Here is a 25,914-nt window from a genome sequence, read left to right on the forward strand (position 1 = left end):
CAGTACTTAATGGAGGACAAGTATTGAATTTTCTTAATAATTACTACTATTCTATTCATCTATTCGTATATTCAGCAAATATATGTTAAGTAACTCTCTAGCACATACCATATAATTTATTCAAGTTTAATACCTACTTTCTCACAACTGGATGTTTTGAACACATTTTACTATTCAACAAAGGAAATGGATAGCAGTCCTAATCCAATAAAAATGTGGCCACACACACACAGACACACACACACACAGAGACACACACAGACACACACACACACACATATATATATATATATATATATATATATATATATATATATATATGCTAATGTCTTGGTCAGCTGTAAAACTGGATTTATATATAGCTTTTTTGTACCTAATGTGAAGTTTTAAGAGTAATGGTGTCCTACTTCTGAGAATTAAAGCTCTCAGCCAAAACATTCTCACATCACAAAATTAAGAACCGTTAGTATTTTCACTCATTTTGTTTGAGGCGAAGTAACAACTTCCTGAAAGGAAGCATACTTAGCTCAGACAGCTGTGCATGTGATGAGGAAAATGTGACTCGTTTTACGCACTGCCCTTGTCACTGTTTCTCAATATGGCTCTGTCTGTGCATACAAAATGTGGAAGTGAGTGTTCCTTCCTCCAGGCTGTCTGAATGAATACAGATCATACAGCTATGTGTTCCTTTTCAAGACAGGCATCATTTCAAAACTGTTTAGTCAATACTGCCTTATAATTCAAATATAGTTTGCAGGGAAAAGGCATCTGCTATTGTCCAAATGCTGTGTGCCTGAAAACGACTAGTAGGTTAGCAACTATCACCAGGAGCATCAAGAAAGCAGCCTCTAGGTTTACTATGAAGCCCTAAGTCCATCAGTATCAGCATTTTCTTTTTCTATTTTATAAGCCACATGTATGTGCATGCATGCATGTGACTTCATAGCTACCCACTTTGACACGTAGGCTTTGGAAGACTAGAAAAGGTAAGGCTACATGGATGTTAAAGGAGCTCCTCAACCACTGGCCTTCCACAGTGATTTTCCAAGCCATTAGCACTCTACTATGATTTTGGCAAGACTCCTCACGTGTAACTGGGCTTTCAGCGAGTCAGAATCAGGCTGTGTAGTGGCAGCCCGTTTTTGCCTTCTGCATGAATGATCAGAGCTCTCTGAGTTAGCAGGGTCCTTGAGTCAAATGAAAGGGCCAGTGAATTGACAACATATTCTTTATTCTTTCTCAAGTCCTACTTAATAAGGAATCTTAGAGTATCTGGCACCATGTTAGGTACCTCACAATGGCACTACATCTGAGTTTTATGTAGCAATCAAAGACCTATTCAGCCCCTTGTCACAACCAAACCCTTTGCTAGCCAGCATGTCTTGGATGCATTATGCAGATGGAATTAGGGGATTCCAGAGAAACTGTGAAAGCAAAAGCACAGAGACACAGCAGGATAGCACCAAGGAGAATAACAGATGAGCATATCTGAAAGGCAGCAGAAAACGCTGGGAGAGGAGAACACATTTTAAAATTTTTATAAATTGGTTTTTCATTACTAAAGTTTCCAAGAAAATAATAGATCAGGAGAAATAAAATATATTTGAAAAGTACATCATCATTTCACTCTGAATTCAAAGACTGAGCTGTTCCATGTATTTCCAAACATTTCATGCTTTAATTGGCTTCCCAGGCAGGTACCTTATGTCTACAAGTCACATTCATTTAATCTTATATTGATTTTAAATGAAACTTCCTGTTTCTATGACTACACTAATCAATACACTTCTTGTAAATGGCAAGACAATTTTTCTCTTTTCTTCCTCTACAAAGAAACTTGAATACATTTTTCCTTCTAAAAGAGCTAATATTGCCCATACCTATCAAGAAAAATGCACTATGTTGATCAAAACATTTGATGCCTTTTGTATTTTGGAAATGTTTTGTATTCTTTACAGACAAAGCATACAAAACCCCCTTTGTACCAAAACCAAATGTCTAGTCAGTGTATAGTGCTATTTATAAAGGGTCTCTTGGATACTAACAAAAATGTTTTTCCTCTTAACCCTCATGCTATATCCCAGAGGACTCAGTCAAAAGGCAATCAAGGTTGTTCACTGGAGAACAGACAATGGAGCTGCCTGGTGAATGTCAACAAAGTACAAAAAGACAGGGCAGTCATGTGTGACTTAACCAGAAGTGAACCATCTTTCATATTATGGACATTTCACTTATATTTAAACCTGAGGGCTGGGGCTTACTTCAAGCTACTGAATATTTCTTGGTGTCAGTCCAGGAATCAACAATAACAACAGAAAACAGAACTTGGGGAAGGCATTGATTTCTAATTCAGATCACCTGAAGAAAACACTAAGTATCAGGTGAGAAAATTTGGCCAGGTATCTTAAACTCACTGCTATAAACAAACCTGATTTACTAAGACGTAGTTTGGGCATTCTCATTATCCAGTTTTGTTTTGTTTGTTTTTTTCCCACATTTCTTCTTGTATTCAGAAAAATCATTCCAAAGGAGAAAAGTGATCAAGAAAGTGGCCTGTTCCATTTCCCCTCTCTGGAAAGCCCTGGCCAAATGGCATAGCTTGAAGTCTTCTACCCCAGTGATCCAAGTCTTAGTTTGCCGTTCCAAGCTCGTCTTCCTCAATTTGCTTCTTACCACAGTCACATCAAAACAGATTTATTATAAATTTCCAACTCACTTCAGTTCTGTGCTGTTCTGAGTGTTCCCTCCCAAGAACCCCTTCTTGCCCTTGTCCCTTTAACAAACTTTTGTGCAGCCTTCAAAGCCAACACTATCTTCACAAAAAGCACCTTTTCTGCTATGGCTGGAATGCCTGCCTCGTCAAAGAACTAAATGCTAAACAGCTCCAGGGGGTAATCATATCACTCTTCTCTTCTGGCTTCCCAATTGAAAGATTATTTTGCTTTATAGCCACTGTGAAATCATACAGAGGCTGTTCAACCACAGGGAAGAAATATATGAAACTGTAATTACTTATATGCAACATGAGCATAAAGAAAAAGAGAGAGAACTCTTTTTTCCCAAAGTCAACTAGAACATCTCAGATTGAGAAATTACTGAATTTCTCAATTTTCAAGTTTCTCAAAAAGGAAACAGGTCACGGTGGAAACAGGTCACAGTGATAACTGAGCAAAAAAATATGCTACCTGAAAACTCAGCTGATCCACACTGACTTTAGCTAAAGCATCACCTGCTAGGTGCAAGATGTCCCATTCATAATAACACTTTAAATTAGTGTAAAGACTCAGAATGAGATTCAGGCAAGGTATGTAATTTCACAGGTCCTTGATGCATGGAGGGGCTGCCATCGGGATCTAGCTCTGTCTGCATCCACCCTCCTATACGGTCTCTTGGTTGACCTTGTGCCATCATCACATGTGGACCTAGACCACTTTCCCTTTTCCTTTATAAAGTAGCTATGAGATCCTAATTTCATCCAGGTCACCCAAAACAGTTTGCTTCAGGAACAAGAAAAGGGAGCCTGGTCATATAATGACAAATACATAGATGATTAAAGCAGAAGATGGGACCTCTTCAAAATAGTGACATCCATTCATAAAATTCTTCATTAAAATAAATGTTCTGTCATCCACTGAACTTACTGGTAGGATTTTTTTTTTAATTTTTGGATCAATACCTTAGAATATTCTTTACATTTATTATAGGAGAATTGCAGCATAGTTTTGCTGAGTCATTAAAAAATGTTCTGACTTCTTGGTTGCCCTGACTGATTTACTGTGTGTGTGTGTGTGTGTGTGTGTGTGTGTGTGTGTGTGTGTAGGAGTGGTGTTGGTGGTAGTCTTGACACTGATGGTGGTTGGGACAGCAACCTATATCTGTGTGTCGTTATTTCAAACATGTTCCAATCTCATGTTCATCTTGAAAAATTGTTAATATTACATCCTGACTGGAATATATAATAATGTTCATTAATAAGTTATTTTTCCAAAAGAGTAAATGCAAGCTAAATAGAGATTTAATTTTAAAAGTTAGGTTTTCCTACTTCAGTAACTGAACAAAACTTCATTAACAGCTACTTACTAACTGTAAGCTCAGGAGTGTCACAGTGGAAAACTTTCAGCAATCTTAGGATGCCAGGTACACAGATACATGCACAGATACAAGGATCAATGCATTTGAAGTTAAAGCTCAGTTCCTCCTGTTCTGATTCGAATGAGAATCCCTACCACCACCACCATCATCACACACACATAAGCTTAGAAGTCTGAATATTTGACCTTAGTTGGTAGAGCCATTTGGTCACATTAAAGAGGTGTGATCTTGAACATTGAGGTTTGTCACTGGGGGCTAGACTTCATTGAGAGTTTAAAGACTCACAATTTCTATTTCTCTCTTCACTTATGTTTGTGGCTCAAGATATAAACTCTCAACTTCATGCACAAGCCTCCACTCTTCTCTTCTGCCATCATGGACATTTAACCCCCTGGAACTATAAGCCCATATAAACTCTTTCTCCAATATATGTCTTGGCAATGGTGTTTTCTTTCAGCAATAGAGCAGTAACTAACATATGATGTCAAACACATTTTTGAGACCTCTGTTGGTATAATGTTCTTTTGAAATGTATACACCTTACCCTTGTTCATTGAAATGCTGATTTCTCTTCCCCATTCTCTGGTTTCAATCTGGACATTGCATTGTGATACTTAATCTAAGTATCACCTGTTTCAACTTTGTGTAAACATGCCAAAATAAAACAACCAGCCACAATGTTGAGCAATGGAAAGGAAGCAGGAAGAGAGGGAGGAACCAGAGGAAAGGAAGTTGTGGAAGACAGAGGAAGAGAGAAAGAGAGGAGAGAACTGGGAGATCAGAGCTGGACAGAGGTCCTGGAATGAAGTGGAGAATGAACCGGACCTAAGATTTCACTAAAAGCAAGTATAATGTGGGAAATCTAAATGTTAGGAAACTATGAGGGCTTGGAGGTTTAGGATGGAGTAACTGTTGCCCAGCATTGTGTTCTAGGTTAATGAAATAAATCTTGGTCTCTGTGTGGTGATTTGGTTATACAGCTGTTTAGGATTAACAGCAACTTTAATCAAAGATAAACCAATAGTAAATATTAATCATTACCTTTAATAGGCTTCCTTCCTTTTAATACTTATCTTTTTAATATGGTTGTAGATCAGGATATTTTATTCCTGCTTACAGCGTCTACATTTTGGAGAAAATAGGTGGCTGAGAAGTTTATATGGAAAAAAAAGAGAAGGAAGCTCCGTACGTACAGTAGAAACCTGTGAAGGGAATGGAGATCATTTCCCTCTCTGGCCACAAACACAGTTTTAATCTGACTATAGCTCCCGAGAAGTTCACACCAAGCACTTAAAGCTCTGCTAGTAATCAAAAGAATGGGAACTTTCCTCAAACCCCTAAGCTGTTTTGTTGTTGTTGCTTGTTTATTTGTGTGTTACCAGCAATAACTTATAAAAGGAGCTCCCATCCAACATGTGGTGGATGTAGTATGAGCTCTCCATCCTTCACAACTGAAGACCTCCCCCAGCTTCCATACAAGTAAAAATGAGACCCGTGCTAAATAAAGAGAAGAATTAGGTGAGGCGAGCATTCTGTGCTAAGTGGCAGTTGAGGATAACCAGTTTTCTTCACAGTTTGAAGGGTGCTTTCTGGATTGCTGGAAATAGGGCAGAATGTATGATATGCACACTGTGGAGCATGCATAATCCTTGCCCTCTCACAGTTCTTGTTAACAGTCTCTGTGGAGTTAAAAAAGATAAGGCAGCAGCAAGGCTGACGCACTGAGAGCAAGTAAGGACTCCCGCTTTAGGATAAACCTGTGTGGGAAAGATCAGTGTGATTTATTTATTTATTACAAAAGCAGGCCACAAACCATGAACTAAATTTCATTGAGGTGTCCTGCAGCTCAAAGAACTCACACGTTGTTAAGAGGTCAGTGATCATCAATTTGACTGCCTGCAGACAACAGCAAAGATCAGGTAAGATATAGATTATTTCTGTTTATTTGCCATTTAAAGAAAGTGTAGTATCTTTCCCTTAGTGATCATTAAGTATATAATTTGTCATTTTGAAATAAGAGATACTCTGATTGATAAAACATTAACCTGCAGCTCTGCACAGTGGTGCACACCTGTAATCCCAGCACTCAGGGAAGCAGAGGCAGGCAGATCTCTGTGAATTTGAGGCCAACTGGTCTACAAAGTAAGTTCAGGACAGCCAAGGCTGCACAGAGAGCCTCTGTCTTGAAAAAACAAAGCAAAAATGTTAGCCCACTTATTTCTGGAATATGAGTTGGGAATACAGGTAATAAATACTGAAAACAAAACAGCAGCCTTCAGACTAGGAAAGGAACTTCACCAATTCTATATCTGACAGAGGGCTAATATCCAGAATATATAAAGAACTCAAGAAGTTAAAAAGCAACAAATCAAGCAATCTAATTTAAAAACTGGGTATAGCACTAAACAGAGAATTCTCATATAGGAATATTGAATGGCAGAGAAACACTTAAAGAAATGTTCAACATCTTTAGTCATCAAGGAAATGCAAGTCAGAACAACCCTGAGGTTTCACCTTTTACCGCCCAGAATGGCTAAGATCAAAAACTCAAGTGACAACACATGCTAGAGAGGATAAGGAGAAAAGAAAACCCTTCTCCACTGCTGGTGGAAATATAAACTAGTACAACCACTTTGAAAATCAATCTGGTGCTTTCTCAGAAAATTAAGAATAGTGCTATCTCAAGATCAAGCTATAGAACTCCTAGGTATATGTCCAAAATATGGTCAATTACACAACAAGGACATTTGTTTAAACATGTCCATAGCAGGTTTATTCATAATAGCCAGAATCTGGAAACAACCTAGATATCCCGCAATGGAGAAATGTATACAGAAATTGTGGTACATTTACGCAATAGAATACTACTCAGCAATTAAAAATAAGGAACTCATGAAACTTGCAGGCCAATGGTGGGAACTAAAAAAAGATCATTCTGAGTGAAATGTCCCAGAAGCAGAAAGACACATATGGTATATATTCACTTATAAGTGACTATTAGACATACAATATAGGATAAACATACTCAAATATGTATACCTAAAGAAGCTAAGCAAGAAGGAGGACCCTGGGTAAGATGATCCTCACTCAGAAAAGCAAATGGGATGGATATCAGAAGAGGGAGAGAACAGGGAACAGGACATGAGCCTACCACGGAGAACCTCTGAAAGACTACCCAGCAGGGTATCGAAGCAGATGCTGAGACTCATAGATAAACTTTGGGTGAAGTGTAGGGAATCTTTTGAAAGAAAAGCTAGACTGAAAGACCTGGAGGGGTCAGGAGCTCCAAAGGAGAGCAACAGAACCAAAAAATCTGGACCCAGGTGTCTTTTCTACAACTGATACTCCAACCAAGAACCATGCATAGAGATAACCTAGAACCCCTGCACAGATATAGTCCATAGCAGCTCAGTCTCCAAGTGGGTTCCTAGTAATGATAACTAGAAAATAATCTAAAATATATTAAACTAAAAATATCTATTTAATATACATAAGTACTGTCAGAATGTTCACAGAAGTGTCTTTGAATTGTAGACAGATGTTTTTAATTCAAACTTGAGTATAATCCCAAAGATATCTCTTACCCATATAGACACATTACAATATCTGAATAAAAGCATTCTTGGTCTCAAGAATTTAAGCTGAAGTATAGTCAACCTTTATGTAGATTCTCCTTACTATTAATAACAACCAATAAAAAAACTCCACCCTTACCACTTCAATTCAAAATTTTACAGGTCATCCTAGTTAAGGGAAAAATCAGATGAAAGAAACTTACATATGTTGTTAGTAAAAATAAGTCTTTGTCCACACAAGATGTGATAACATATACAGAAAATTTTGAAAAAAAAAAGAACAAGAATAAAATATTCTTGTAAATAAGAGATACAAGAGTTAAAAAACAAATACTGAAAATATCATTTTAGTGAACTTATAAATGTTCTAGACGCTCAAAACCAATTTCACAAATTATGCAAGTAAAACAGAGTAGAAAGAAAAAAATAAAGCAGTAGGATATCCTAAAAGTTAAAAAGAACTAGCAGGGGATTATGAATGGCATGCATAATGACTCATTTGACACTTTATAAATCCCAAAGAGTTAAAGATTATTCCCTAGAAAGATACCATAGTTGCAAAAATTCCATATTAGAGCTCTCATCTACCAAAAAAAGAGAAAGTATTAATTCAAATCACATCATAAGAAATATTTCAAAACAAAGATTTCTATACCTACCATAAGGAGCAATAAACTCACTGACGAATTATATTTAACATGGTTCAATCTCAAATTCCCTAGTTTCATGGAGTCACTAAGCAAAATTTGCTCACAACATAAAAAATAAAACAACAACAACAAAAAAGCCTAAATACAGCTACATCAAACCCAAAAAGTTACATGTTGCAGCTACCTAAACAAGAATCTCCATTCAAGCCTTGTACATATGGGTAGACACAAAGCAGGCTCCTGCCACAAGTTATAGGCCCTCCCTATTAGAAGACTCACATCCTTCAGCTCTCATTGTTCAATCCTTGTTAAAACAACAACAACAAAAAAGTTATAACCTTCTTTGTTTTTATTATTCCATAAGATAGCCATTATTATAACACATTCGATGAGTAGCACATAGGAGACAGGAAATGAATACTGGTGTATCCTTACCTGAAGGCCTTCGATGGCAAGTCGTAGCATGCTTGGTGTAAGCTTAGAAGCTTGCTTGAAGGTAAAGTTACTCCAGTCTATGATCAAAACAAATCCATTTACTTGAAGCTCAGGATCTTCAATCATGGCTTCTAGTGAAAGTAAGATGGCACGCAAAATATCCACCAATGTGTACCTAACAGCAACAGAGAAGTATTGAGTTAAATCTGATAGCCACTATTCATAGCCACTTGTATAAAAATTATTGAAGTTTTATTATTGGATAGAGTTTCGGGGAGTTGTTGTTACTTATTGGTTTGATTTGACTGATTTTTAGCAAACTGAAGATTCTTTTTAAAGGAATTTTAAGATAGTAAAGGCAATATACAGCAAGCCTATAGTCAACATCAAATTAAAGGGAAAGAAATTTAAACCAATCCCACTGAAATCAGGGATAAGGCAAAGCTGGCCCCCACTCTCTCCATATCTCTTCAACACAGTACTTGAAGTCCTAGCTAGAGCAATAAGATGACTAAAGGAGAGCAAGGGGATTCAGTTTGGAAAGGAAGAAGTCAAAGTATCACAATTTGCAGATGACATGATAGTATACATGAGTGACCGCAAAGATTCAACCAGAGAACTTCTTTAGCTGATAAATGCCTTCAGCAAAGTGACTGGATACAAAATTAACTAAAAAAATCAGTAGCCCTCCTGTATATGAAATACAGAAGGGCTGAGAAAGAAATTGGGGAAACAATACCCTTTACAACAGCCACAAATAACATAATGTACTTGGGTGTGACTCTAACCAAGCAAATGAATGTTGAAAAAAAAAAACCTTCAAGTCTCTGAAGAAAGAAATTGAAGAAGATATCAGAAGATGGAAAGATCTCCCGTGTTCATGCCTTGGCAGGATTAACATAGTGAAAATGGCCATCTTACCAAAAGCAATCTACAGATTCAATGCAATTCCCATCAAAATAACAACACAATTCTTTACAAAACTTGAAAGAAAAATTCTCAATTTCATATGGAAAAACAAACAAACAAAAACCCTTGACTTGCTAAAACAATCTTGTACAATAACCAATCATCTGGAGGTCTCTTCATCCATGATCTCTAGCTGTACTAAAAAGCAATAGTAATAAAAACTGCGTGGTACTTGCATAGAAACAGACTGGAGGATCAATGGAACTGGAATAGAATAGAATAGAGCAGAGTAGAGCAGAGTAGAGTAGAATAGACCCAGAAGTAAACCCACACACCTACGGATACTTGATTTTTGACAAAGGAGCCAAAACAATACAATGTAAAAAAGATAGCATCTTCAACAAATGGTGGTAGTCTAACTGGATGTCTACATGTAGAAAAATGCAAATATATCCATGATTATCACCATGTACAAGACTAAAGTCTAAGTGAATCAAAGACCTCAACATAAAATCAGACATACTGAACCTGTTAGAAGAAAAAGTGAGAAAGAACCTTGAGCTCATTGGCACAAGAGACAACTTCCTGAACAGAACACCAACATCACAGGCTCTAAGATAACAATCAGTAAGTGGGACCTCATGAAACGGAAAAGCTTCTATAAAGCAACGGACACTGTCATCAGAACAAAACAACAGCCTACAGACTGGGAAAAGATCTTCAACCACCCTATGTCTGACAAAGGGCTGATATCCCGAATATATAAAGAACTAAAGAAGGTAAAAAGCAACAAATCAAGCAATCCAATTTAAAAACGGGGTACAGAGCTAAACAGATAATTCTTTGTAGAGGAATACAGAATGGCAGAGAAACACTTAAAGACATGCTCAATGTCCTTAGTCATCAGAGAAATGCAAATCAAAACAACCCTGAGATTTCACTTTACATCCACCAGAATGGCTAAGATCAAAAACTCAAGTGACAACACATGCTAGAGAGGATAAGGAGAAAGGGGAACTCCCCCAACCCCCATTGTAGGTGGGAATGTAAACTTGTACAACCACTTTGGAAATCAATCTGGTGCTTTCTCAGACAATTAGAAATAGTGCTACCTCAAGATCCAGCTATACCACTCCTTGGCATATATCAAAAATATGCTCAACTATACAGCAAGGACATTTGTTCAACCATGTTTGTAGCAGCTTTATTTGTAATAGCCAGAATCTGGAAACAACCTAGATGTCCCTCAATGGAGGAATGGATACAGAAATTGTGGTACATTTACACAATGGAATACTACTCAGTTATTAAAAATAAGGAATTCATGAAATTTGCAGGCCAATAGTGGAAACTAGAAACGATTACCTTGAGTGAGGTAACTCAGAAACAGAAGGACACACATGGTATATACTCACTCAGAAGTGGTTATTAGACATATAATATAAGATAAACATACTAAAATCTATACTCTTAAATGTGTAGACATTAGAAGCAGGAGGATACAGGGAACAGGACAGAAACCCAACACAGTCAGCCTCTGAACGACTCTATTGATTGAGGTATAGCAGCAGAGGCTGAAACTCATAGCCAAACATTGGGCAGAATGCACGGAATTTTATGAAGGAAGGGGGAGACAGAAAGACCTGGAGGGGACAGGAGCTCCAAATGGAAATCAACAGAGGAAAAACAACAACAAAACTGATTCCTGGAGGCCCTGAAGAGAATGATACCCCAACCAAGGACCAGGCAAGAAGCTGTCTCTGGCAACTCAGTGGCAGGCTCTCTGATCACCTTCCCCCAGGGGCAGCCTTGTTAGGCCACAGAGAAAGACAATGCAACCAGTTCTGGTGAGACCCTATAGGCTAGGGTCAGATAGAAGGGGAGGAGGACCTCTCCTATCAGTGGTCTACATGAGGGGCATAGAGGGAGAAGAGGGATGGAAGGAGGGATTAGGAAGAGACAAGGGAGGGGGCTACACTCAGGATACAAATTGAATAAATTGTACTACTACTACTACTAATAATAATAATAATTAAAGTAAAAAGGATATTTTAGGATTTTTTTATTTTTTGCCTAGAAGTTGGTTTTTAACAAGATTGACTTGGAGTGGGTCATGAGAACAAAGTAAAAAACAGCACACAGGAGCTACAGCAGTGACTTTGCAGTGAAGAGGATTAATAGCATGCACTTCACTGGCAGCAGACCCAAGTTCTGTTCCCAGCACCCATGTCCAGTGGCTCACAGCCTCCTGTAATTTCATTGATAATGGAATCCAATCCGGACAGCCTATGTGGCCCATCGACTGTATGGATGTGAACCTACTGCCTATCACTAAGGAAGTATACTCTATTTAAAATAACAAAGATAAATCGTAAAAAAGGAAGCATAAGCCAGGCATGGTGACAAACTCATGTAATTCCAGCACTTGGGAAGGCAGAAGCAGGCAGATCGCTGCGAGTGCGCGGCCAACCTGGTCTACAAAGTGAGTCCAGGACAGCCAGGGCTACACAGGGAAACCCTGTCTCAAAAAAACCAAAAAGAGAACAAAAACAGAAAGAAAATAAAGAAAACTTACATTCTAAACAAACAAATAACAAAGCTTTTGGAAATTCTGCAGCTTGTTTCAAATTTTTAGTGTTTTAATTTTCCTCTAGCCTACCACATGATTTTCTAGTCTCATTTTAACTGCCTCCAAAAGTAAGCATCACACTTTTCATTAAAGACTTCCTCGTGCTGCGTAACCATTATTTTGTCATACAGTTGGCATCCAGTATCTGAGAAACATGCATCTGAACATTGTGTCAACTGAGAATCAAATACATTTTGCAAATGTATAAACCAGGAACATGTACAGATACTTCCTATTATTCAATAAATATAATGATTGACAGACCTTTTATATGTCATCTGACATTGCAAGTCATCAAGAGAAACTTAAATAGAGATACAAAGCTATATACTAAGGGGATTATAAATCTTACACAAGTACACTGCCATTTTTTATAATACACTTAAACATCTTCAGATTTTGGAGTCTATGTAGAATGCTGAAACCAATGCCCAAAGGACACTTGGAGACAACTATATTTTAAAATTTTGAGAATGGGATTCAAAGAGTCTCATTCAACACACAAGAGCACTGTATGTGAGAGCTATATATAAAATTCACAAGTCCTTAATAGCTTCTATTGTAATTCTCATAATTATAAAACAAAGAAGATAGGATAAAGGGAATTAAACAAATAATAAATAAAATCAAAAGGGGAATAACTAAGCAAATCCATACCTCTATATTAAACTAAGCCATCTAAACTTAAGGATTGGCTCTTTAGTTTTTCTGCCTTATAGTTAGCATAATGTCTTAACATACTCTAAAAACCCAAAAGGTTCATGCATTCCTGGGAAACAAAATCAAAGGTTATTGCAAGGACACTGGCTATGGATTAAGACGCTGCCTCAGTAAAGACAGTAAAAGGAAAAACCAAATGGTAAAGCCAAATTTGAGAAGTATTTTTAGAGGTAAGCTTAGAAAAAATTGGTACTTAACTGAATGTGAATATTAACACAAAGGAAAAATAAAGGATGACATTAAGAGTGTAGCTTAAGTTATCTGCTGAGAAAGTAGTAAAAATATTTAATAAAAATAGTAGCAATGAAAGAAACCATGGAGGTGGTGGCAAAATAACTTTTGAAGAAAGACTGTTGAGTTGTGAAATGTATTGTATCTAGAAAGATACATTGGAGAAACACTTGAAAAAATATATCTCAAACTCAGGAAAGAGCTCAAAGTTTAAAATACTGAAATTAGAAACAGACTCTGTGATCAAGGGAGTTAACAGATAAAACACTACTAATAATTATTCTAAGAAAATGATTGCTAGGAATACCATACTTTAAGATGAGTCACAAATTTTATGAAGAATATTGACAATTTCATTCTTAAGCAGTGGTATTTTATTCCAGTCCTTTTTCTGGAGAAATTCAACTGGAGATTTCCAGAGAAAGCTGAATAGAAACTTGGAACTCGGAGCCTATAAGAAAATGGAGAATGGGTAAATAAGAAGCAGTGTCTTTATTCAATGGAAGACATGGGATCACCAGGAAGACAGTGCACTCTTAACAGAGTTTTACTCTCTTTTTACTTCTAAAAGTGTTTGAAAGAAAATAGAGAAAACATAGTAGTTCAGAAAAACAATGAGTAGGTAACACTGAATCTTCAACTAATTTCTTACCCTCTTGGGTAAGAAATCCCATTTCCCTACCTGAAAGCCAAGGCTTTGGGACAGACTGTGCTTTAGTATTGCAACATTGACCAAGCCATGACATGATGTCAGAAAACTTCAAGACAGAATCTCTGTCCCATCCATCACAAGTTGAACTTTGTGTCCCTCAATGTCACTTATTTATAATTCTGCAGTGCGCTGTCTTTATCCTAGAAAAATATTTATATAGATATATGTATTTGCATGTATATGTGTGTCCTATCACTGGGGATGAGGACTGCAAAAACGATTGCAGTTTTATATCAGAGATTGGCAAACAAGTAAGTGTAATAAATCATATAAATGGGCTTTAAAAATAGACATGATCATCTTATCAAACAAATGCAGGAAAGGCCTTTGACAAAATCCAATATTATTTCAAGATAGAAGTCTCAGAGAGGATAGGCTTAGAGAGAGGGTATCCTAACAAAATAAAGGTGACATATGACAAACTCATACTAAGTACATGAGAAAAAAAATTAAAGCAATCTCATTAAAATAAGGAACAAGATGGGGCTTTATTCATACTGTTGCCACTCCTGTTCAATAGATTGTGAAAAATCTTATCTCAAGCAATAAGATAACAAGGAAATATCAACTTATAAGTGAGTATATTCCATGTGTGTCTTTCTGCTTCTGGGTTACTTCACTCAGAATGATCTTTTCTTGTGTAAATGTACCTCAATTTCTGTATCCATTCTTCAGTTGAAGGACATCTAGATTGTTTCCAGATTCTAGGTATTACCAATAAAGCTGCTATAAACAAAGCTGGGCAAATATAGGATATACATACTAAAACCTACAGACCTAAACAAGTTAAACAAGAAGGACCCTAAAGAAGAGGCTTCATTCTCTTTCAGAGAGGAAAAGAGAATAGGCATTGGAAGTGGTAGAAGAGAGAGAACAGGATGGAGGCCTACCACAGTTGTCCTCTAAAAGACTCCACCCAGTAGCAGATCAAGGCAGATGCAGAGATTCATGGCCAAACTTAGGTCAGAGTACAAGGACTCTTATGGAAGAAGAGGGATATAGAAATATCCCTGAGGGGACAGGAGCCCCACAAGGAGACCAACCTAAGCCAAAAAAGCTGGACCCAGAGGGGACTGCAGAGACTGATGCATCAATGAAAGATCATGCATCGAGAGGACCTAAACTCCTGCTAAGATGTAGCCCATAGACAGCTCAGTCTCCAAGTTAGGTATGCTAGTAAGAGGAGAAGAGACAGTCTCTGACATAAACTCGGTTGCCTGTTCCTTGAATGCTTCACCCTAGTAGGATGACCTAGCCAGCCCAGAGAGGAAGAGAATCCAGGCAGTCTTAACGGAACCTGATAAGCTAGGATCAGACAGTAGGAAAGGAGGACTTCCCCTATTGGTGGACTAAGGAGAGGGATAGAAGAGGAAAAGGGAGGCAGGGTGGGACCAGGAGGAGATGATAGAGGGAGTTACAAGTGAGATACGAAGCCAATAAATTGTAAATAATAATAGAAAAAAAAGATGAAAGGAAATAAAAGATACAAATAGGAAACTAAATTAAAGCCTCTCTGTTTACCCATAACTGAACTCCATGCATGAAAAATGTAGTCAGTCCACCAGAAAACTTCTAGAAGTTATTAAACTTTCAGCAAACTAGCAGAACACAAAATTAAAGAAAATTAGTAGCCTTTCTATACACTAAGGCCAAATACACTGAGTGAGAAATCAGGCAACTGCTCTCATTCATAACAACAACAAAAAAAAAAAAAAACAAATAAAATATTCTGTCTTTCATTAGAAACAAACAGGTATTTAAGAAGGACATGGGGAAGAAGAGGGAGAGACGGTGGGACTGGGAAGAGATGAGGGAGGGGGCTACAGCCAGTACACAAAGTGAATAAATCAAAATAAAATAAATAAATAAACATAAAGAAGAAAAAATCCCTCCAAAAGAAATAGTAATAAAATAAACAAATCAGAATAGAAAAACAAACAAACAAACAAACAAAAACCCAAAAAGAAATGGGCAAAGAAAAAGCAAAAGAAACATATATAGATGTAGAAACACACACTATTGAATACACAGGAATCCCAGAAAACCACAAAACCTGAAATCATAATATATACACAAAAACCTGTAAGAAAAGAAAGAGAGAGAGAGAGAGAGAAAGAAAGAAAGAAAGAAAGAAAGAAAGAAAGAAAGAAAGAAAGAAAGAAAGAAAAGAAGGAAGGAAGAAAGAAAAGAAGGAAGGAAGAAAGAAAGGAAAGGAAGAGAAAAAAAAGGAAAAAAGGCCATAGTGAACATTAGGAGACAAGGAACCTTCAAAGATATTTTTGAGTTTTTGAGTTCATTTTTGTTGGAATCTCCTGCTGGGCTTGGGGCCTGCCCTTAAGATTTCCCAACAAGATTCCTTTGCAGAAAACTTTTTTTTTTTTCAGGTAGTTGTCAAATGGAGAAAGCTTTGATTTAGAAATGGGAGCATGTGCTCCTTTCAATTCTAGGCCCCCATCTGGTGTAGACTCCTGTGCTTGCTGCCTCCATCTCTGGCAGTTCATATATGCATTGTTCAAGCTGTGTTTAGAAAGCCTTGTTTCCTTGGTGTTCTCTATCTCTTTGGCTCTGAGTAAGAGGAGAAGTGGGGAAGAATTGAGAGGAGTAGAGAAAGGAGAATCAGAATCAGAATACATTACATGGAAAAAAATATTTCCAATAAAAAGGGAAAACCCATGGAGTAAAACTAACCAAGAAAAATGTTAAACTTTGGGAAGAAAGAAATTGAGTTAGACACTAAAGATACAAAAACCTCCTATGCTGACTGAGTAGTAGAACTGAATTGTAAAAATGACCAGCTTGCAAAAAGCAATTTATAGATTCAATGCAACCCCAGTCAAATATCCATGCTATTCTTCACAGAACTAAGAAAAAAAAAAACAATCTTAAAAGTGATATGCAAATATTAAAGATCCATATATTAGTGTAACCCTAAGGAGAAAAAAACAAAAAGAATTGCTGGAAACATTACCATACCCAATGTCAGAAGTCATACATGAAATAATAAAAGCAGTAGGTGCTTGCACAAGAATAGATAAGTGTATTAGATATAGAATGAAAACCCATATTTAACAAATTATAACCATTGATTTTTTTTTAGGAAGCTAAAAATGCATACTAAAGAAAAGACAGTAGCTGTACCAAATGATGTTGAGGAAACTCAATGTCTATATGTATAAGAATTAAACTAGACACTTATCTCTGACCTTTCACAAAAAAACTAACTCCAAATCAGCTTCTCTACAGCAAACAAAACAAAACAAAATGTCAACTGAGTGAAAATGCAGCTTACCAAATGGGAGAAAAGCTTCTACACTCATTCTTTGGACAGAGAATTAATACTGAAAAATATACAAAAAAAAAAAAAATGAAGCACAAAACATCAAGAAACAGACAACCAAGTCAAGGAAAGGCTGTACATCTGAAGAAAGAGGCCTCAAAAATAAAATAAAATACAAGTAGCTAATAACCATTATGAAGTGTTCAACATCCTTAGCCACGAGGAAATTAAAATGACTTTGAGTTTCTATCTCCCTTATTATGGAATGATTTTTATCAGAAATCAAATGGCAACCAAGGCTGGAGAAGGAATGGAAAAAGATCCCACACTTAATATTTATTGGACTATAAACTGGTGTATGCATTATGGAAATCAACATGGATAGTCCTCAAAAAACTAGAAATTGAACAACATGTGATACAGCTGTTCCATTCCTAAGCATATGCCCAAGGGACTCTATGGCAGAGTACCTGCTCACCTATATCCATTTCTTCACACTAACTAGGAAATGGAATCAGCCTAGATGCCCGTCGATGAATGAATGGGCAAAGAAAATGTGGTATGTGACCAATGAAGTTTCATTCAGCTGTAAATTAAAATGAAGTTGTGGAATTTGCAGGTAAATGGATGTAACTGTAAAACTTAATGAAGTGAACCCAGATCCAGGGAGACAAATTGCTTCACTCTCACAGATAAATTCAAGCTTTGAATCTCTAATTTTGTAAATTCTAACTTGAAGTACCCCCAGAAGCCAGGAAACTAGAACGAAGCTATTTGTGCAGTGGTGACAGTGAGCAGGAGATAGAGGAACAATAGTGATATGAAAGTAGAAAGGGAGAACACCAGGGTGGAAGGGTTGAAGCAAGAAGAGAAACACTGCCAGAGGAGATCGGAGGGTGGGAGAGAGGGATGACACCACATTAAAAGATGTATGACATGGTCATATGGAAACCGATTATCTTGGAACCAATTTGAAGATACATGCTTTGAATGAATTTGAAGGGGCGTATTTTGCATGGCTGGACACTGACACTTCTATAAGCAATAAGTTATTATTAAATAAAATCCTAATGTCAGGTTTGCAATCCTCTCTGTGAGTTGTTGAACAGCGAGACCCCACAGAACAACAAAATAATTATAGTTCTTATCATTCCTCTTGCTTGCCCACCGGAATTTAATAAAAGCCTATTGCCGAAGACACCACATACCTTGTTTTCAAGACATAAGGAAGTCAGACTGACGTGAGCCTGAAGCTTCCTCGCTGGTGGCTAGTTTTTGTATGTCAGAAGGTGCCATGCAGGGAACAGAAAGAAAAGGCATCAATAGGTTTACATACAATGCCAACCTGCAAGGGAAGATATGCACTCTGGCGCACTAGTGCTATGCATGACTGGTATGGAGCTGGTCAACCACTCTCTGGTTTGCTTTAGGGCTTTATCTAATGGAGCTGATCCATGCCAGGAATGATAAATCCAGCCGAAAACCAATAGCTAAGAAAATAGCAGGTCATGGGTCCTAGCAAACTATTTAATTCTTTTGCTTAGCTAAATTGATAGCATAAACTACCTTCCAAATGCTACTCCATGCTCTGAACAGAAAAAATAAAGTAAATAAAAATTAAAGTCTCATTCCAGCCAATAGTTGTGAATACAGTCTAATGGCTGCTCTGAATGCTGAAAATAAGTTCAAATAATCAGCCTTGAGTCAGACATTTCTACTTTCTACAATTTCTACTTTCTTCACTGTGGCTCAGAGAACATTGTGGAAGAAGGAAAAGAAAGAACATAAGAACCAGAAGATATTGAAATGCTGTCTTCTGGGAAAAATACAGCAACTACTCTTGCTTACTTGGGGTCTGCCAAAGAATGGCTCTGTCAATAGTCAGGGATGGATTGGGAAGAGCTAAGCTACTTCTCATTACTGAAATGGCTCCAGATAAATTCTGGGACATATGGAGTACTCTTCAATTGTATCCCTGCTGGTAAGCCCATTAAGCTCCAATGGACAGTTCAAAACCAAGGAGGGATGAAAGGGGATTGATAGATGGTGTAATGAACCATATAAACAAACTGAAAGAAAAAAAAGCCACATGAACATCTTATTAGAGGCTGAAAGGACCTCTGACAAAATACAAACCCATTTATGATAAAAGTCTTGGAGAGATCAGGGATATAGGTAACACATCTAAACACAATAAAGGCAAAATACAGCAAGCTGATAGCCAACATCAAATTGAACAGAGGGAAACTTGAAGTGATTCCCCTAACATCAGGGGCAAGATAAGGCTGTATCTATTCAATATAGTACTTGAAATTTTAGCTAGAGCAATAAGACAAGTAAAAAAGAACAAAGGGCTACAAATTGGAAAGAAATCAAAGTATGATTTGGAGATGATATGATAGTATCGTACCACATAAATGACCCCAAAAGTCTTAACAAGAAACACCTACAGCTGAAAAATCACCTTTAGCAATATGGCTGAATACAAAATTAACTAAAAAAAATTAGTATCCCTCCTATGTACAAGATATAAATGGGCTAAGAAAGAAATTAGGCAAACATTGTCTTTCAATATAGCCACAAATAATATAAAGTATCTCAGCGTATTTCTAACTAAGCAAGTGAAAGACCTGTATGAAAAGAACCTAAAATCCTTAAAGAAAAAAAGTGAAGAAGATATCAGAAGATGGAAAGACCTCCATGCTTATAAATCAGTAGGATTAACATAGTAAAAATGGCCGTACACCAAAAGCAATCTATAGATTCAATGCAATTCCCATCAAAATTCCAACACATTTCTTTACAGACTTTGAAAGAACAATTCTCAACTTTGTATGAAAAAGTAGAAAACCCAAGATAGCTAAAACAGTTCTGTACAATAAAAAAAAAACTTCTAATGTTACCGTCATCCCCAATTTCAAGCTGTACTACAGAGAAATACCAATTTTTAAAAAATGCATGGCACTGGCATAACATCAGACAAGTAGATCAATGGAATCCAATCAAAGGCCAAGAAATAAACCAACACACCTCTGAACACTTGATTTTTGATGAAGAAACCAAAACGATAAAATGGAAAAAAGAAAATACCTTCAACAAATGGTGCTGGTCTAACTGGATGTTTGCATGCAAAAGAATGCCCATAGATCCATTTCTGTCACCAGGCACAAAACTGAAATCCAAGTAGATCAAAGACCTCAACATAAAACAGGATCCACCTGCAAATTTCATGATTTCCTTGTTTTTCACTGCTGAGTAATATTCCATTGTGTAGATGTACCACAATTTATGTACCCATTCTTCAGTTGAGGGACATCTGGGCTGTTTCCACCTTCTACCTATTACAAATAAATCTGCTACAAACATGGTTGAGAAAATGTCCTTATTGTGTACTTGAGCATCTTTTGGATATATGACTAGGAGTGATATAGCTGGATCTTGAGGAAGTGCTATTCCTTGTTGACTGAGAAAGCACCAGACTGATTTCCAGAGTGGTTATACAAGTTTACATTCCCACCAGCAGTGGAGGAGGGTTCCGCTTTCTCCACAAACTCTCCAGCATGTGTTGTCACTTGATTTTTTTTTTCATCTTAGTCATTCTGATGGGTGTAAAGTGAAATCTCAGGGTCACTTTGATTTGCATTTCCCTGATGGCTAATGACTTGAGCATTTCTTTAAGTGTTTCTCTACCATTCAATAATCCTCTATCAAGAATTCTGTTTAGCTCTGTTGCCCATTTTTTAATTGGATTACTTGATTTGTTGCTCTTCAATGTCTTTAGTTCTTTATATATACTGGTTATTAGCCCTGTGTCAGATGGAGGGTTGGTGAAGATTCTTTCCCAATCCGTAGGTGTTCATTTTGTTTTGAGGATGGTCTCCTTTGCTTTACATAGCTTTTCAGTTTCATGAAGTCCCATTTATTGATTGTTGCTCTTAGAGCCTGTGCTGTTGGTGTTCTGTTCAGGAAGCTGTCTCCTGTACCAGTGAATTCTAGGATCTTCCCCACTTTTTCTTCTAACCAATTTAATGTGTCTGGTTTTATGTTGAAGTCTTTGATCCACTTGGAATTTAGTTTTGTGCAGGGTGATAAGTATGGATCTATTTACATTTTTCTACATGTAGACATCCAGTTAGACCAGCACCATTTGTTGAAGATGCTATCTTTTTTCCATTGTATGTTTTTGGCATCTTTGTCAAAGATCAGGTGTCCATAAGTGTGTGGGTTTACTTCTATTCAGTTCCATTGATCCACCATTTTGTTTCTATGCAAGTATCATGAATTTTTTATTGCTGTTGCTCTATAGTACAGCTTGAGATCAGGGATGGAGATACCTTCAGAAGATTTTTCATTGTAGAGGATTGTTTTAGCAATTCTGGGTTTCTTGTTATTCCATATGAAGTTGAGAATTTTTCTTTCCAGGTCTGTAAAGAATTGTGTTGGTAATTTGATGGGAATTGCATTGAATCTATAGATTGCTTTTGGTAAGATGGCCATTTTTCCTATGTTAATCCTGCTAAGCCGTGAGCATGGGAGATCTTTCCATCTTCTGATATATTCTTCTAACTCTTCTTCAGAGACTTGAAGTTTTTTTCATACAAGTCTTTGACTTGCTTGGTTAGGGTTACACCAAGGTACTTTATGTCTTTTGTGGCTATTGTGAAGGGTGTTGTTTCCCTGATTTCTTTCTCGGCCCTTTTGTCTTTGGTATACAGGAGGTACAGGAGGGCTACTGATTTTTTTTTTTTGAGTTAATTTTGTATCTGGGCACTTTGCTGAAGGTGTTTATCAGCTGTAGGAGTTCTCTGGTAGAATTTTTGGAGTCAGTCAGGTATACTATCATATCATCTGCAAATAGTGATACTTTGACTTCTTCCTTTCCAATTTGTATCCCCTTGATCTCTTTCAATTGTCTTACTGCTCTAGCAAGGACTTCCAGAACTATGTTGAAGAGATATGGAGACAGTAGACAGCCTTTCCTTGTCCCTGACTTCAGTGGCATTGCTCTAAGTTTCTCTCCATTTAGTTTGATGTTGGCTATAGTCTTGCTGTATATTGCCTTTACTATGTTTAGATATGTGCCTTGTATCCCTGATCCTCTCCAAGACTTTAAACATGAATGGATGTTGGATTTTGTCAAATGCTTTTTCAGGATCTAAGGAGATTATCATGTGGTTTTTTTTTTTTTTCAGTTTGTTAATTCAGTGGATCACATTGATGGATTTCCATATATTGAACCACCCCTGTATAGCTGGGATGAAGCCTACTTGGTCATAGTAGATGATATCTTTGATGTGATCTTGTATTCAGTTTGCAAGTATTTTGTTGAGTATTTTTACATCAATGTTCATAAGAAAGATTGGCCTGAAATTCTCTTTCTTTATTGGGTCTTTGTGAGGTTTAGGTACCAAGGTGACTGTGGCTTTATAGAATGAGTTTGGTAGTGTTCCTTCTGTTTTCTATTTTGTGGAATAGTTTGAAGAGAATTGGAGTTAGAACTTTTTTGAAAGTCTGGTAGAATTCTTTGCTGAAACCATCTGGTCCTGGGCTTTTTTTAGATGGGAGACTTTGGATGACTGTTTCTATTTCCTTAGGGGACATAGGACTATTAAATTGATTTATCTGGTCTTGATTCAGCTTAGGTAAGTGGAATCGATCAAGAAAATTGTCCATTTCAGTTAGATTTTCAAATTTTGTGGCATATAGACTTTTGAAGTAAGTCCTAATGATTGTTTGGATTCCTTAGTGTCTGTTGTTATGTCCCCCTTTTCATTCCTGATTTTGTTGATTTGGATAGTGTCTCTTTGCCATTTGGTTAGTTTGGATAAGGGTTTGTCTATCTTGTTGATTTTCTCAAAGAACCAGCTCTTGGTTTCATTGATTCTTTGAATTGTTTTATTTGTTTCTAATTTATTGATTTCAGCCCTGAGTTTGATTATTTCCAGCTGTCTACTCCTATTTGATGTGTCTGCTTCTTTTTTCCTAGGGCTTTTAGGTGAGCCATTAAGTCACTGGCATGAGAGGTTTCAAATTTCTCCTTGTGGGTACTTAGTGCTATGAACTTTCCTCTTAGCACTGCTTTCATTGTGTCCCACAAGTCTGGGTATGTTATGCCTTCATTTTCATTGAATTCTAGGAATACTTTGATTTTTTTTTTCTTTATTTCTTCCTTGACCCAACTGTCATTGAGTAGTGAAATCTGGAAAGGATCAACCTGAGTGAGCTATCCCAGAAGCAGAATGATGCACACGGTTCAATACTCACTCATATAGACATATAATATAGGATAAACCTACTAAAATCTGTACACCTAAAGAAATTAATCAAGAGGGACGACTCTGGCTAAAATGCTCAATCCCCATCCTGAAAGGCAAAGAGGATGGACACCAGAAGAAGAAGAAAACAGGTAACAAGTTAGGAGCCTCCCACAGAGGCGTCTGAGAGGCTTTGCCCTGCAGACTATCAAAGCAGATGTTGAGACTTATAGCCAAACTTTGGGCATAATGCAGGGAATCTTATGAAAGAAGTGGGAAATAATAGTAAGATCTGGAGAGGACAGGAGGTCCACAAGAAGATCAACAGAACCAAAAAATTTGAGTACAGGGGTCTTTCCTAAGACTCATACTCCAACCAAGTACCATGCATGGAGATAACCTAGAACCCCTGCACAGATGTAGTCCGTGGCAGTTCAGTGTCCAAGTGGGTTCCATAGTAATGGGAACAGAGACTGCTTCTGACATGAAATGATTGGCCTGCTCTTTTATCACCTCCCCCTGAGGGGAGAGCAGCCTTACCAGGCCACAGAGGAAGACAATGCAGCCACTCCTGATGAGACCTAACAGACTAGGATCAGAAGGAAGAAAAAGAAACCCTCCCTTACCATTGGACTTGGGGAGGGATGTGTGTGGAGAAGAAGGTGGAAGGGGGGATTGGGAGGGGAGGAGAGAGGGAAATAAAGGGGGGACACAAAGTAAATAAAAATGTAATTAAAAATAAAATTAAATTTAAAAAAAGAAAAAATAGGATCCACTAGAGTTGATAGAAGAGAAAGTGGGTAATAGAACACCATCAGCTCAAGCACAAAGATCAACAATCAATAAATAGGACCTTATGAAACTGAAAAGCTTCTGTATGGCAAAGGATACCATCAAAAGGACAAAATGAGAGCCTACAGATTGGAATTTTTTTTCACGAAGTTCATATCTGACAGTGGGTTGATATCTAAAATACATAAAGAACTCAAGAAACTAGACATCACCAAATCAAATAACCCAAATGTAAACCTGTGCAACCATTTTGGAAATCAATCTGATGCAGAAAATTGGGAACAGTGTTACCTCAAGGTCCAGTTATACTACTCCTAGGCATATATCCCTACTGTGTTCAACTATACAACAAGGACATTTGCTCAACCATGTCCGTAGCAGCCCTATTCGTAATAACCAGAAACTGGAAACAACCTAGATGGCCTCAATGGAGGAATGAATACAGAAATTGTTGTACATTTACACAGTGGAATACTACTTAGCTATTAAAAAAAAAGGAAATCATGAAATTTACAGGCAAATGGATGGAACTAGAAATGATCATCCTGAGTAAGATAATCCAGAAACAGAGGACAGTATACGGTATATACTCACTCATGAGTGGTTATTAGACATATAATATAGGGTAAACATAATAAAATCTGCACCTCTAAAGAAGCCAAACAACAGGGAAGACCCTAGGAAAGATGCTCAATCCTCATTCAGCTGGGCAAATGCGATAGACCTCGGAGAGGCAAAAGACAAGGAACAGGACAGGAGCCTACCATAGACAGCATCTGAAAGACTACCCAGAGTGTGTCAAGGCAGATACTGAGACTCATAGCCAAACTTTGGGCAGAATGCATGGAATTTTATGAAAGAATGGGGAGACAGAAAGGCCTGGAGGGGACAGAAGCTCCAAAAGGAGACCAACAGAGGCCCTGCAGAGACTGATACCCCAACGAAGGACCAGACATGGAGAAGACCTAAAATCCCTGCTCAGATGTAGCCCACAGACTCAGTCTCCATGTGGGTTCCCTAGTAAGGGGAGCAGGGGCTGTCTCTGGCATGAATTCAGTGTCAGGCTCTCTGATCACCTCCCCATGGTGTGTGCAGCTTTGCCAGGCCACAGAGGAAGACAATGTAGTTAGTCCTAATCAGACCTAATAGGCTAGGATCACATAGGATGGAAGGAGTTCCTTCCCTATCAGTGGTCTAGGAGAGGCACATAGGGGGAGGAGATGAGGGGGCACAGTAGGGATACAAAGTGAATAAATTGTAATTAATAATAATAATAATAATAATAATAAATAAAATGGAGCACAGATAGAAACAGAATTCTCAACAGAGGAACTTCAAATGGCAGAGAAACACTTAAAGAAATGCTCAATGTCCTTAGTCATCAGAGAAATGCAAATTAAACAACTCTGAGATTCCACCTTATACCCCCTCAGAATGGCTAAGATTAATGCAGCCACTTTTGATGAGAACTGATAGACTAAGATCAGAAAGGAGAGGAGAACCTCCCCTATCAGTGGACTTGGGGAGGGGCATGCATGCAGAAAGAGGAGGGAGGGTGGGATTGGGAGGGGAGGAGGGAGGGGTTTATGGGGGGATACAAAATGAATAAAGTGTAATTAATAAAAAATGAAAAAAAAA

At 37.5% G+C, this 25,914-nt stretch overlaps 1 protein-coding gene across 1 annotated transcript in view; it reads right to left on the reverse strand.

The window, feature by feature from the left end:
• Positions 1–25,914, reverse strand: part of Clvs2 (clavesin 2) — a 104,333-nt gene that overhangs the window by 65,991 nt on the left and 12,428 nt on the right. The window contains exon 2 of the mRNA XM_021661363.2: positions 8,753–8,927. Coding sequence (XP_021517038.1) covers positions 8,753–8,927 — 175 coding nt within the window. The remainder of the gene's footprint in view (positions 1–8,752; positions 8,928–25,914) is intronic.

Source organism: Meriones unguiculatus, chromosome 20, assembly GCF_030254825.1.
Source record: "Meriones unguiculatus strain TT.TT164.6M chromosome 20, Bangor_MerUng_6.1, whole genome shotgun sequence".
Lineage (NCBI taxonomy): Eukaryota > Metazoa > Chordata > Mammalia > Rodentia > Muridae > Meriones > Meriones unguiculatus.